Here is a 16,095-nt window from a genome sequence, read left to right on the forward strand (position 1 = left end):
CTCGCGGTCCGTGAGTTCGAGCCCCGCGTCAGGCTCTGGGCTGATGGCTCGGAGCCTGGAGCCTGTTTCCGATTCTGTGTCTCCCTCTCTCTCTGCCCCTCCCCCGTTCAGCTCTGTCTCTCTCTGTCCCAAAAATAAAAATAAAAAAAAAACGTTGAAAAAAAAAAATAATAATAATAATGAGCAAAGAATTTGAACAGACATTTCTCCAAAGCAGATCTACAAATGGCTAATAAGCACATGAACAGATGCTCAATACTATGAGTTATTAGGAAAGTACACATCAAAGCCACAATGAGATGTCACTTCACACCTATCTGGAAGGCTCTAATTTTTTAAATGCAAAAATAAAAAGTGTTGACAAGGATGTGGAGAAACTGGAACTCTCATACATTACTGGTGGAAATGTAAAATGGTGCGGCCACATTAAACACAGAGTTACCATATGATAAACAATTCTACACTCATACACAAGAGAATTAAAAACATATGTTCACACAAAAACTTATATACAATGTTCACAGCAACATTATCCATAGTAGCTCAACCCATGAATGGACAAGTAAAATGTGGTATATCTACGGACTGGATTACTATTCAGCTATGAAAAGAAATGGAAGTACTGATACATGCTGCAACATAGCTGGACCATGAAAACATTATGCTAAATGAAAGAAACCAGACACCAAAAGTAATATATTGTATGATTCCACTTACATAAAATGTCTAGATTAGGCAAATTTATAGAGACAGATGGGTGATCAGTGGTTTCCAGGAGATAAGAGGAACTTGGGTTTGAGAGGTATGACATTTCTTTGGAGGAGGGGTGATTAGTGGAGAATTTTTGGTAATGGTTGCACAGCTTTGTGAATATAGTACATTATTGATCTGCATACTTTAAAATGGTTAAAATAGTTAATTTTAGATTGTGTAAATTTGATCTCAATAAAAAAAGTTTTAAAAAATACATTTTATAAGAAAAACAGACAGACATTTTGGAGCCTTAATGTGTAATAAAAGTGCAGGTAGCATCAAAGTCAAATAGGTTAAAATCTTTAATATATATAAATTATCCTGTGCCTTTAAAGAAGGCTAAAAGTCTCGTGTTGTTGCCTTCTTCACCCTGCTCAGTCTCCTGTCGTGCTAATTCTTCCTTAATATTATCATGTAGGTCCACTCTTATTTCCACTAGCATCCAAACCAAATATCATTTATCTAGTTTCTTTGCCAAGGTCTCACCCTGTTTTAATCTACCCTATATGAAATTTATCTTTATAAAAATATTATTTTATACATTTTGTTCCCTTATTTCTTACTAAAAAATTTTAATGGCACTTTTAAGTTACCATAAATAATGTGTCATAACCAAGCTAACATGGCAGATAAGTCATGGATAAAGAAACATTTAAAACCAAATGTTCTACCATTTTATCAAGGGCTTGCGCAAAGGTGTATCATAACACCCTCTTGGCACAAGTATAAACTGATATAGCCCTTCTGGAGAAAACTCTGAAATGCATGCATTAAGAGGCTTTAAAAAGGTGACCAGTTCATTCCATTTCTAAGTACATCATATTTAATAATCATGTTCAGATCATCTCCCATCTCCCACCACTAACACATCCACCCAAAACATCCCATGTGCATGTTGATTTACTACTTGATAATCTTTTGAGTCTGTCATCCATATGCATAAATTGACATAATACTATCTACTTCCTAGTACTGTGAAAGAAGCAAATGGAATAATGTTTGTAAAATGCTCTATATCATAGTCTAGCACTATGTCTTAACACGCAGTTAGTTGAGTGCTCCAGTCATGGCCAGACTCATGCAGTAACCTAAAGTTGCCACTAGATGGGGATTTTACAACTTACTTGTGCTGTTAGGAAGGCAAAAATTAGTAAGGTGCTAGAAATGTGCCATCCCTTTAACCAATCTATCTGTTATTAATCTAGTATTACTTGTTTAACTAGCCCTTTACATTTTCAAGAACCAAACAGCATTTAGAGCAATCATACAAAGAAAGTCAGCTATCAGGTAAAGTTCTTTTCATTGTTAATCCTTTAGTTTTATATTTTATAAGAGAATAGAAACAACAAAATAGCTAATTTTTTTTCATTAATTAATGGTCTTTCTTCTAGCTTACGTATCTAAAGTCTAACAAAGCTCCAGACATTCTTGCTTAAGAAACAATTAGAGCAAAATGGTAAAGAGTACTACTTCTGAAATCAGATGGATCTGTTTTCAAACTCATTTTCTACTTAAAGCTGTATGAACTTGAGCAAGTCACTCTATGCCAAACATTGTTCTTCACACTATGTTCTTCGCATTATATTCTTATCGAATCTTCATTACATCTCTTATAAAGTAAATAGTACCATCTCTTTCTTTCAGAAGTTATCTAACTTCTAGTTAAATAAACATTATTCTTTTTCTGAATATCTCTTTCTTTCAGAAGTTATTTAACTTCTAGTTCAATAAACATTATTCTCTTTCTGAAAGAAAGAGATGAGGGGCACCTGGGTCGCTCAATCGGTTAAGCGTCTGACTTTGGCTCAGGTCACAATCTTGCAGTCTGGGAGTTCAAGCCCCCCATTAGGCTCTGTGCTAACAGCTCAGAGCCTGGAGCCTGCTGCAGATTCTGTGTCTCCCTCTCTCTCTGCCCTTCCCCTGCTCATGCTGTCTCTCTTTCTGTCACTCAAAAATAAATAAACATTTTTTAAAATTTTAAGAGAAAGAGATGATAGTGTCTACTTTATAAGAGATGCAATGAAGATTAGATAAGAATATAATGCATCTGTGTGAATAACAATGTTTGACATAGTGTGGGTGCTCCTCAAGAGAATGTCTTATTTAGGAACTAAATACTCCCTTAACTGAGGAACTACTCTCTCAGATTCTACCAGGACAATATAAGCTTGTTTTCTCTCTGTTCTCTTCACTTCTTAGGTTAAGAGAACCATAACACATTGTAATCTTAACCTCCAAAGCTGGAAATTAAACTACTGTCTAGAAACAATGAGTTCTCATCATCAGAGATAAATATAACCCCAGCTTCATAATTCAATTTCATCCTAAATACAGTCCTCCCAAAATACTGATCTTTTCACATTAACATCATATCAACCTCCCTGCTGAATCGCTGTCTTTTATTGGTTTATATGATACTGTGTTCCTCTGGTTTTTCTCCTCACCCTTATCTCTGATGCCAAATGTTAGTTCTTTCTTCAGGGTCCATTTCTCTTCTCCTCCTACTTGATCTTATCCCATCCCCCAGTGATGAACACCATCTACATTACCAAGGGTCTAAAACTTATAACCTTAGTCCAGAATTCTCTTTTGAGCACAAGACTAATTAGTCCTCATACTCATTACTCTCACAGCAACCTGTTATTTTCCTGTAGAGCACTTACAAAATGCATCTGTGTGTTTACCTACTTAATGTCTATCTCCCCAGTCAGACTGCCCCATGAGAACAAGAACCATACCTATATGATTCAACACCAAAAACCCAAGAATCTAGATAGTGTCTAGGCCTAAGAAGAGCATTCAACAAACATTTTTTCAGTGAATGACCAAATTAACCTCATATTATATAATAGTTTTTTTATAAATGCTATAGTGGAAATTAAAGTACAATGAAAACACATAAACTAAAATCATAAACCTGACTGAAAAAACTTAAATGAGCAAATTATATACCATCTGAGTAGCATTTTCTAAGAGCTAATACTAATGGTTCTCCACTCTGGTTAGAATCACTGCCAAGGTCCTTCTGCACATCAAATCAAAATCTCTGGGGCTTGGGCATATGTATTTTTAAAGCTTTTCAGATGATTCTCATGTAAGACTAAGCATAAAGAATAAGAGAGCATAAGCCAAAAAAGGGACTAACATGAACAAAAGCACAGGAATCAAGAAAAGACACTGCATGCACTATTCAGGGGCACCTGGTGGCTTAGTCGGTTAAGCCTCCAACTCTCGAACTTCAGCTCAGGTCATGATCTCACAGTTGTGAGATAGAGCCCCACGTGGAACTCTGCACTGGGTATGGAACCTACTTAAGATTCTCTCTCTCCCTCTCCTTCTGCCCCTCCCCCAAAGTGTGTGCACACGTGTGTGTGCGCGCGCGCTTTCTCTGTCTCAAAAAAAAAAAAAAAGAATGCTATTCAATCCAATGAAGACATGGAGATAGATAGAGGGGCATAGATGGAAGATGAATTATAAGAGACAAGTTAAGGGCAAATGATAGAGGATCTTTTCAAATTTGTTTTAATGTTTATTTATCTTTAAGAGACATAGATAGAGTGAGTTGGGGAGGGGCAGAGAAAAGGGGATACACAGAATCCAAAGCAGGCTCCAGGCTCTGAGCTGTCAGCCCAGAGCCTGACGTGGGGCTCAAACTCATGAACCATGAGATCATAACCTGAGCCGAAATCAGGTGCTCAACCGAGCCACTCAGGCGCCCCTATGATGAAGGATCTTATGTGTCTCTATAGGAAACACAGATGTCCCCTGTAGAAAGATGAGAACTTTTAATGATTTTTAAGCAAAGGAGAGATATGCACAGAGCTTAGAAAAGTAATTTAAGTATTGGGACAGATTAGAGTAGGTGGAATCTAAATTCAGAAGAACCAGTTAAGAAATTATCTTAACAACCTAGATTATTTTTAATATATGAAGAAATAAAACACAGGAAAGAAGTGGTAGGGAGAACTTCTGGAACAGAAGAGATATTTCATGGTATCTTATTATAGTCTGAACACAGCTGGCACAGCAGGGAGAGAAAGTATCCATGCTGGATAATTATATATTTTCAGACACCATTAAATGACATAAAGGACTCGGTATGGGCAGATGAATTTAGAAAGTTAGGGGCCTGAGAAAATTCATGTACCTATATAAGGAGATCCACATGAATAACCAGAGCTGTTGGAAATTTGAACCTGGCTACAGTAACAAAGTTGTAAGTCATGTGCATTTGGAGAGTAGCTGAAGTCATGAGATAAAATATAAATCTGCTTAAAGGAACCCATATATTTAATGAATATAATGGAGGAAAGCCTCATAATAACCCTGTGAAGAAGGGCAGACTTTAGTATTCCATTTCCATTTTCTTTTGTTTTGTTTTTCAAAAAATAAGGAAAAAGACTGAGACATTCAAATAGTTTTAAATGAGTTGACCAAGTGACTTAAGTAGAAAGAGGCAGAGCCAAGATCAGAATGTAGGGCTTCAAAATATTCCCACTATAAAATCTTGTCCAGCATGCTTACTGATACAGGTTGGCAGGTTGGTCTCCATGAGATCCATATGGCAAAATCTCATTCAAGTTCTTAGTTTAGTAGGGTCAGGGAATTCCATTTTTCTGGATTATCCAAGGATTCAGGAGACCCATCAAACCAATACTTTAAAATGCAAAGGTAAAATATATATTTGTACACAAAGACACACACACATGCAATTACAAGTGATCATTTTCTTATCCTAGAATTTAAGAATTTATGTTGCTGCTATGCTACTCTTAAGATTCCCTTCATAAACAATTGGAAGCTGAATGACATGTGTACTAATTTTGTGCTTGGAATCTTAAAAATGGAAACTGTCTTGAGAACTATTCTCATTCCTTGAAAGACAAGAAACATCAGGCAATTAATTGATAATGGGTAAAATGAAGCAATGAAAATGAATGTGGAGACTTACAAGGCTATATACATGGTAAGGGAAGGCTGCAAAGATCTGAAAATATAATGAACTCCTACCTGTCTAATAATAATTACTGTCTCAGGTCAGCTTTCATAGACCTGAATTCACAATTAAACATTGTCCATTAGTATATATGAGTAAACAAACCAATGTTTTCACAAATATTTTTCTCAAATCACTTTTTTAAAGGTAAAGACAGAAATTAACAAAAATATTTCAACATACCCTAACTTTACAATGTGATAAGAGCCCCCACATTGGCTGTGCACAGGCCTCAAGTTCAGCAGCAAAGGCAGCATAGTAGGTCTGAGACTCAAATTCCACATGCTCATTTAGTTCTCGCTTGTTTAAGTTCATACCTTGCAAAAATTAAAGCAGATATAAACCTTGCCAAATGGAAGCAACTATTCGTATTAAAAGTCAAGTAAAATACTTCTGAGTACCAAACACTTCAGTGCACACAAATGGCATAAATGGCACAGTATGTATAGAAATAAATAAATATTTAAAATAAAATAATCTAGTCTTTTTGGAAGTTTTTACAAGCTAGGTTTTCTTAGGAACACTTTGTGAATTGTCTCCTTTACAACATAATTGAATATGTTATGTAAGAAAGTCAAAACTATTTTAACTGACGGTAACTGAAATTTTATGAAAGTGTTATAAATCTTTCTTGGAGAATAGATTAGAAATTTCCAGATTAACAGTTTAAAGTGCTAAAAAAAATTACACTCCTGTTTCCTTTTTAATAATTTGACATTTTTCATAACTCTGACATATTTTCATGAACACTTGATTAAAGTACTTAAAAATATTAATTAAAATGAGACATTTCACGTGTAACCTGAATGGTATCTTATTATCTTTTAATTAGCTTATTTGATAGTTTTGCATTAGGCATTTTGTAAACTAAAAACTTAAAAAAAAAGTAAAATTCATACCTTGAAAGAAGGATACAAAGTTCATCCATGTAACTAACAAACCATGGTCCTCCAAAAATCTCTTAGCCACACTTTGATGAGAAAGGATATTAATAAAATCACTGACAAGAGGCCAATAAGTGTTATTCTTCAGTAATGCTTCTCCACAGTTCACTACCACATGCAAACTATTTTCTTCATCTAAAACAGATACACACAGCCCAGCAATAAATAAGTTAAAAACAAAACAAAACAAAAACTTTATCAATGATACAGATTATGTATCGGGACATCTAAATTCAAACTCCAGCCTGACATATGGTGTGTTACTTATACTCTGAATCAATTTCCCCATCTGTAAAATGGGGAAAAGACACATACCTTAAGGAAATTAAATGAAGCATTATCATAATACTTAGTACATCATTATAATAATTATACCACTTGTCTGACATATTACATGATACTGAGGTAGCTATATGTTCGTAAAACCTTATTATTTTCTTGATTTTAACAACATAATGCAGTATCTTCAGTTCTAATCAGTAAAATATTTTTATTCTTAGATTAATCTTATTCCATCTTATCAAACAAATCTGTATAAGTGATATGCATTTAGTTACTTTCTTCTATTAAAAAAATACATATAGTTTTTTAGCAAACACAGTGTTTTGAAAATGAAAGATACACACATAAATAAACTTCTTAAGCCTTTAAAAAAATCTTCAAGGTTTAAATACATTATTGTGGGTGGGGAAAGATTAGGCATGTACAAAACCTTTACTATTAGAAGTTACAGCATATATGCATTAGCTCTCTTAACCTGTTCCAACTTAACTGATTCACTGGACAAACGAGCTCCCCATTCCTACTATAAAACATACTAATACCCCAAGATTTTTTAGCATTTCTTAGGCAGTTACTTTTTTGTCTCTCAAAAGCTTTGTAATACCTCTCTTTATGCATTCATATTTCATCAGTTTATATATATTTAATTCAAATTTTATAATAAGAACATTTAACATGAACAGAAACAAAAACTGACTGGATAAGCATATATGCTAAAAAATCTTGGAGAAAAATCATAAAAATCTAGGATTTTACACTCAGATGGATTCACAAAGATCTTTATGTTCTAACTTTAAAGAAAATGAAACTGGAAACCACAGATGATGCTTTGCACAAGTGGTACATGTAAGAAAGATGAGGGAGAACTCCAGTCAATGAAACTGTAACTTAAAAATGCTTTGCCCGGGGGCGCCTGGGTGGCTCAGTCGGTTGAGTGTCCGACTTCAGCTCAGGTCATGATCTCACAGTCTGTGAGTTTGAGCCCCGCATCGCGCTCTGTGCTGACAGCTCGGAGCCTGGAACCTGCTTCAGATTCTGTGTCTCCCTCTCTCTCTGCCCCTCCCCTGCTCATGCTCTGTCTCTCTCTGTCTCAAAAATAAATAAAAACATTTAAAAATAATAATAAATAAATTTAAAAATGCTTTGCCCAAAATTAACAGATTGGAGAATGAACGTGCATCTCTATGTTTTTAGTTAAAAATGCACTGTTTAATACATGCATGTAACCTGTTTTAATGTTTCCTCACTTTAATCAAGTTTTTCAACTAACCATTTACTTGTCAAACTCATCAGTGAAGAGGTTTCTACAGCACTTCTTAATTTCCATACATTAAATTTAGGTTTCAGTCCATGAAATTATTTTACTCAACTCTTAACTTACAACAATATACAAGAACAGGACCTGCGAAGTTAAGTATGCTCTCTTTCAGTGCCTCTCAATAGGACGAGAGAGGGTGTAACTGAATGAAGGAGTGGGGGGTAAGAGGGCGATTACAAATCATCCACACCTGAGATTAGAAAGCCCTCCCTGACTACTACCGCCATCGCCATGGGCTATAATAGGAAAAGTATAAGAAATCATAAGAACAAATACAGCTAGAAAAGACTCTCCTGAGGAAGCGATGTTTAAACTAAGATCTACAGAATGAAGGAGGAATTAGAATAAGCCAAATAAACTAGGGATGGGAGAGGCAATGGTGTTCTAGGTAGAGGAAGCAATATAAAAAAGGATGGAATCACTGGGACAAAGAATGCAGAAGACGGGTGGCACAAATGATGCCAGAGGGCCTTATAAATCAGCTTCAGGAGGCTGGAGTTCACGTGAAGAGAATGGCAAGCCACTGGGGGTAGGGTTGAGAGATGGGGACATGATCAGATGTGCAGTATAGAAAGTAACTCAAGGAAGGTGGTGACGGCTACTAGTATGAAGCCTAGAGATGACGATGGCTTGAACTATGGTGGTGGCATGAAGATGTAAATATGAAGAGAAGTGGCTATTGTAAGGTGTTTACAAGGTTAAAATGACAGATTCTCATTATACTACAAGGAGTAAAAAGTCAAAAATGACTCCTAGGTTTTTAGATGAGGCAGCTGTGTAAGTAGTTGGACAGGGGTACTAAAACACACACTGTGTACTCACATACACATATAAATACACACATTCACACACATGCACATACACACACAATAATAGAAAAGAAGCAGGCTTGATAGAGAGAGAAAGAGTTCTTGGTGTGGACATCGTGGGTTTGAGGTACACAATTGGATGTTTGAGACATCCAAAGAATATAGCACAATAAACAGTTTGATGTGCAGAACAGATTGATCTGGGATTATTACCAATTGCGGACACTCCCATAGTTATGCAACATATGGTTTTAAGTTCCTATTTTACACAGACTGTTTCATAATACAAATTGTAAAATTTCAGGGACATCAATAGTTATGTTTGGAATTACAAAGCAGTATGGTGTAGAAATGAATAACAGAGTAAAAGTGTAAAGTAGGGATTGCATACTACTAGAGGCTTTTTCCTTTTAATCTTCAACTATTGCTGTGGCCATGTGAATTCTCATTATATGAGTGTCTATTTACTAACAATATATACAATATTTTAAAACAGTGTCTAACGAAAATTTATGAAAAAGCCAGATAGATCTATTTAAAAATAAAAACAAAGTACAGGGATCCTGTTGTAATATCTGTAGCAAGTTACAGGTAGTTCAAAATATTTAAAGCCCGTTCCAATACTCAATGTAAAAACAGGAAAGTTTATGGTGTTTTTAGAAGACCATCAAGCAGGTATCATGAAATGTTATGCTACGTTGGAATAAAACACCATGAGATCTAAAGATAATATTAGGCCTTGGCTTAGAAATAATGTAATTTACTGCTAGAAAAAATACACTTGTATTTAAAGATCTTAGCAATGCTACTGATAGCTATTTAGCTTCTAGAAAATTCAATTTGTGTTGAATTTCCAAGACAGATTAACTGCATTAGAAGGGAAGTATATACAGAAAGCAAAATAAGACTTTGCAATATGAGTTCATAAAATATGGGTAAAGTAAGAAGAACAAAGATACCAAGACAAAGTGCCAAAAAACACCAATGTTGACAGGACAAGCTGAAGAGTTCTGGGCCACAGAAAGAATAGACAATCAACAGTGTGAAATGCTACTGAAAATTAGGAAAGATAAGGTCGAAAGAGTGGCCATGGGTTTCCTCATCATGTAGGTCATGGAAGGGGTGGCCATATAATTTATTGTATAAACTGGGACTCTTTTGAGAGTAAAAGGGATTGTGTGAATAACTACATCAGAACAACAGACATTACTTGGAATTGTTCTGGGGAAAGTAGGACATGCAACCACTGGAGTCACGGACAATTTTGGAGAGATCAACAGAATGATAGAAGTGGACACTAGACACTAGACCTCTAGTCACTAACTGAGTGCCTGAAAAGCAAGGAAACAAACAAACTCTTTCAGGAAATCTGGCTGCAGAAAAAATATGAGACAGATCCAAACACATCTTCTCAAACATTCTTCCTTGAAGATCAAGTGCAAACTATATATAATAAGCACAGCTAAACCACTTAGTCAAGAAAACAGACCCCAGATTCTTTTCAAAAGAGCAGATACTTCTAAATTTTAAGTTTTCTAGTCTATAAAATAAAAATACTTTTTGTGAAAAGTCCTTCTGTAAATAAATAATTCTATATATAAGAATATGACTGATATGATATTAGATACTGAACTGATGATAGATACTATTTCAAAAGAGAACAAACAATACATGTAATGTATGTAACAAATCTCAGAAAGAAAGGGTCATCTTACATGAAGACAGAAAAACTATAATACAAAGCAGCTGTTAAATTTTCCTTTAAAAAAAGTAAAGAGATATATTGCTTAATGTAAATAATGTATTATGCTCCCACTATACCCACAATGGAAGACAGAATCACAGAGTGGGCAAAAGAATGGGTGTGAGTCAAACACCCAGCCTTACTACTTACAGCTGTAAAACCACAGATGATTGACTTTAACTCCCTAAGCCACAGTTCCCTCACCTATAAAATGGAAAAAAACAAAATCTACTTCTTAGAACTACTAATGGTTAAATGACATAATATAAAGAAAAAGAGCATAGCATATAGTGAGTGCTTAAAAGATGGTAGCTATCATATTAGCTAGCTATTATTAGTATATATAAGGCACTGTACCCTGCACTGAGCATATATCAATTTTCAGGCTATGATATCACAGGAGAATATAGACAGACTATCAGAATAGAGAGAAAATAGGAGCTGATATGCAAAAGAAGGTAACAGTGGAACAAGGCAAGTTTCAACTACAAGATCTCTCTTCCAGAGAAAATGGAAAAGTCCTGAGATTTAATCTGAGGTACTGTTTGTTGTTAAAGTTTAGGTCCACATGCCAACAAGTGAAGACACACTGCTATCGATATTGACCTGCCTTGTTTCATGGTTAAGGGCAGATTCTGACATCAGGAGATATGAAGTCCTTGGCTCTGTCATTTACTAGCTGGCTTATCTATGGTAAATGACTTAACTTCTCTAAGACTCAATTTAATCATCTATAAAGTGGGGAAAATAATAATACCAGTCTCAGAAAAGAGTTCCAAAGCTTAACTGAGACAACATATGAATGGTATTAACACAGCACCTCATACATAGCAAATACTCAAATAATATAAATTATTACAGGAAGGCAAAGTTAAGATGAAAGACCACAGTGAAATGAGAATAGGAGGAGGCCCCAGAGACATTACGGCAGTTTGAGGAATATCAACCATATAGTGGGCACAAAAGAAAAAAACTAAAGACCTCACTATGGGAAAACAAAAAAAGGCAATATTTATTTCAATTTTTAAATTATAAAACTATAGGCATATAAAAATGTTTAAGGCTGATAGTTAAACTTATAATAAAAAAACAGGAACATGTGCAATAAAGAAATGGTTAAATTATGGTAAAGTCATATGATATTAATACCTGCAATCATTAAAAACCATGTTCCCAACACGTACACTATGGTAGTGTATTTTTAAAGTATTGTACCATATATTAAAGTAATATTTCTATCTATAAATACACTCCTATCACACAAAAAGACAGAAAAGAAATATCCCCAAATGTTAACAGCTGTTTGTAAATAACTAAGCTATAACTAATTTTAAAGTTTGTCTTTAAACTTTGCTGAAAATCTTCAAAAAAATTCTTTAACAAAGATGTATAATTTTACAATATTTTTAAAGTTATTTTAAGCATATAAGGAGGTTTTTAAGACTAGTTACACAAAGTATACCAATAATAAAACTGGTGAAATAATTCTGAGTTTACCTTGTAGCTCACTTTTAATAAGGCAACTTTCCATCATGTATAATAGCACAGTGACCATAATATCCAGCAGCTGACATTCTTCTGTCACCTGTCTGGCTAGCTCTTCATTGCTGAACAACTGAACACTAATATGCACAATTCTGTTAGACATTGTGTCGGATTCATGACTCTTCTTCAGTGTTTTCATAATGAAAGCGTAATGCTGAACAAAAGTTTTTGTAAAAGCAACCTGTAAATTTTTTAAAATAGGGGGAAAAAAACACAATAGTTTAGAGTTTTACAACACATTTTCCAATACATTATGTTAGCATTTTAAAGCTATTATTAGCTTGTGATGACGCCCAAGATAATTTTAAAAGTAATTTTAATGATGATGGTAGTCACATTCTTTTTTTTTTTTTTTTTTTTGGAACATTAGCAAAATACTTGGATGGTTAAAAAAAATTTAATTACCATTTTAAATCATTAAAATTTTAGAGCAATTATAAATACCATGATTTAAAAATACAAATTTTCACTTTGCTTACAAATAATATCAATTAGCTAATGTCAAAATAGGTGTCACTGTTTTGTTTAACAACAAAATCTAAAGTCTCAGCTAAAAACCATACCAGAGGATGTAATATAACTAAAAAACAAGGGTGTCAATGTGATTACTCCAAAAGAAATGTATTCCCCTATTTGATTGGAAAGCTGACCACTACATGACTAAATAAATACTCTTTCTGGGGCAGCTGGGTGACTCAGTCGGTTAAGCATCCGACTCTTGGTTTCGGCTCAGATCATGATCTCACAGTTTGTGAATTTGAGCCCCACATCATGCTTGGGGTTCTCTCTCTCTCAAAAAAAATCAATGAACTTAAAAAAATTATTAAAAATTAAAAAAAACCAAAACTCTGTGTAACATGTACATTTCCTCTTGTTTTCTTAACTGGGTATAATGACACAAAACAATGGCATTATTGGGGCGCCTGGGTGGCGCAGTCGGTTAAGCGTCCGACTTCAGCCAGGTCACGATCTCGCGGTCCGTGAGTTTGAGCCCCGCGTCAGGCTCTGGGCTGATAGCTCGGAGCCTGGAGCCTGTTTCCGATTCTGTGTCTCCCTCTCTCTCTGCCCCTCCCCCGTTCATGCTCTGTCTCTCTCTGTCCCAAAAATAAATAAAAAACGTTGAAAAAAAAAAATTTAAAAAAAAAAAAAAAAACAATGGCATTATTCATTAAAGTTTAACTCCTAAAGAGGCTTTATTATCTAAACCATAAGAAGAACTACAGCAATCAATCAATCAATGAAAAACAATAACAACAACTACTACAACATAATTTATTTTCTTTTCATGCATGCAGTTGTGTCACTTTGCCATAACTACATGGTAGTCACAGGTGTGGGTCCACACCTTCTGGGACTAGAGCCTTCAATACCTACATGCATATATAGGTCAATACCTGTTCTGTCTTTAACAGTATGGCTAGCAATTACTAAACCCACGATTTTCCCAAACCTAACCCCACAATACATTTTTTAAAGTAATCGCTACACCCAACATGGGGCTTGAACTCATGACGCCAAGATCAAGCATGCTTTACCAACTGAGCCAGCCAAGTGCCCCTCTAACCCCACAATCCAAATTCAGTTGCCCCCTTAAACATTCTCAGAGCACCTTGTACCTCTCCTTTAGAGAACTTACTACAATTTGTAACTACACATTTTACTTGTGCAATTATGTCTTTGTCCCCCAGCATTCTCTTTGGACCAAGTTCCATGTAGAAAGACTATCCTTAGGAATTCTGCTCTGTAAAGCTGCTTTGCCTCAGAGCTATGATCCTGTGCTTTTTGTGCAAACCCTGTTTGACAACGAAAGAAGCTAATGCTTTTTATTAGTGTTATATCAGTCCTCAAAGCTACAATAAAATAAGCCACAGCTGAGAAACACACCAAAAAGATTTTTCATAATGAAAAGGCAAAGAAAGGAGAGCAAAGTTCAGAAAGAAAGGGAAAAAATGTAGATACCTTATACTCTTGATCTGGAAGCATGTTGAGTAAGAAAGTTACCATCTTCTGAGGGAATTCATACTTTATAGTCCAAAACAACAGTTCTTCTAGAAAACTTTTATGTTTCAAAACATCCATTATAGATTGATCTACATAAAAAAAGAAAACTTATCACCTAATGATTTAAGTTGTTCATCTCATTTAAACCTTACTATAATTAATAATCCATCAACCTCAAACACCTGAATGTATATAAATTAAGGATACCTTTTCATCAATTCAATAATGCTGACATCATCAATTCAGATTTCTATAATCTCCATAGTATAAAATAGAAAAATACTCAATCTTTATGTTTTAATAGGAAGCAGGTACTAGAAAAATAAGTAATTATTTCTCCTTAAACATAAGCACTTTATCTAAAATTTATAAGATTCAAAGTAATTATGGAACAGTCATGGTACTGAATATTTACAGTAATAACAATTTTAAGCTAAAAACAAAATATCAAAGCCAGAAAGCCCAAAATTATTACATCTTTTGATTTTTAATTTTTAGAGAAAGGGGGAGAAATTTTTATAGAATTCAATAATTTATTTCTTTAAAATTGTTCTTTATAAATGAAATACTAACTTTCCTGCAGGAAATAATTACTAATGTATTGTTTACTCTAGTATATGGAAGCACTCACTTTTTTTCCGGAAAGAATATACCAGAACAAGTATAAAGAGTGTTATACATGCTTACTTGCCCTGCACTCAAGATGCCCTCATCATGCACAGAAGAAACAGAAAATGGGTGGTGCCCCCTGGGGTGCCTGGGTGGCTCAGTGATTTCAACTCAGGTTGAACTCTTGATTTCAGCTCAGGTTATGAACTCACGGTTCCTGAGATTGAGCCTCGTGTCCAGCTCTACACTAACAATGTGGAGCCTGCTTGGAAATCTCTCTCCCTCTCTCTGCCCTCCTCCTCAAAAATAAACAAACATGAAAGACAGAAAGAAAATGGATGCCCCTTTTATTTGTGTGTGTTTATTTATTTATTTTAAGAGAGAGAGACAGAGAGCAAATGAGCAGGTGAGGGGCAGAGAGAGAATCCCAAGCAGGTTCCATGCCATGAGCGTGGAGCTCCACAGGGGCTCGACCTCACCATGCGAGAGATCATGACCTGAGCTAAAATCAAGCATCAGACACTTAACCAACTGAGCCACCCTGGCACCCCTGGATGCCCCATTTAAATAAAAATATTCAAAAAAGGATAAAATTATCTATTAGACAGCCAATTTCTATGGTGAAGTGCTACTCACTCCTTGAGAGCTACTTTGTCTCCTGCTAATCTCTGCATCCTTGCCACACTTAGTCAACAGAAAGGTCTCAGTGGGTATATAATGAACTGAATATTTTAATACTTTGGTTATTTCTTTCTCTCACTTTCTCTAATTTCTTTCCCTGAAAAAGAACAAGAAAATTCTACTGATTTTTGCTGGAGCCAATAATCTTGGGCTACTGCTCTGGATCATCAGGTCCACATAAGCACATTTCAGAGGACAGAGCAAGTGTCAATGGAATGGATTGGTTCAGTTATGATGCTTACTCAGGGACTAGAGTTAGATGAGAGATTTAAAAATAATAAAATTACATGCACTAAAATACTCAGGAATGACCCGAACTACATTATAGTTCAAGTTGTCTTACAGAGTAATCTTGGAGCATTTTTCAACTGGCCCTGCCTCAGTGGTACAGTTCTATTATTTAGTAATGTGGT

At 35.0% G+C, this 16,095-nt stretch overlaps 1 protein-coding gene across 9 annotated transcripts in view; it reads right to left on the reverse strand.

Moving 5' to 3' along the window:
• The window catches only part of UBR3 (ubiquitin protein ligase E3 component n-recognin 3), a 239,015-nt gene that overhangs the window by 146,099 nt on the left and 76,821 nt on the right, over positions 1-16,095 (reverse strand). For all 9 annotated transcript variants that reach the window (XR_009257324.1, XR_009257322.1, XM_058714506.1 and 6 more), the window contains exons 7-10: positions 14,351-14,481; positions 12,344-12,572; positions 6,649-6,828; positions 5,933-6,066 (exon numbers count right to left, since the gene is read on the reverse strand). Coding sequence is in view for 7 of the 9 variants with exons in the window: in XM_058714506.1 (XP_058570489.1) it covers positions 5,933-6,066; positions 6,649-6,828; positions 12,344-12,572; positions 14,351-14,481 (674 nt within the window). In the remaining 2 variants the exon portion in view is untranslated. The remainder of the gene's footprint in view (positions 1-5,932; positions 6,067-6,648; positions 6,829-12,343; positions 12,573-14,350; positions 14,482-16,095) is intronic.

The sequence above is a fragment of the Neofelis nebulosa genome, chromosome 2 (genome assembly GCF_028018385.1).
Source record: "Neofelis nebulosa isolate mNeoNeb1 chromosome 2, mNeoNeb1.pri, whole genome shotgun sequence".
Lineage (NCBI taxonomy): Eukaryota > Metazoa > Chordata > Mammalia > Carnivora > Felidae > Neofelis > Neofelis nebulosa.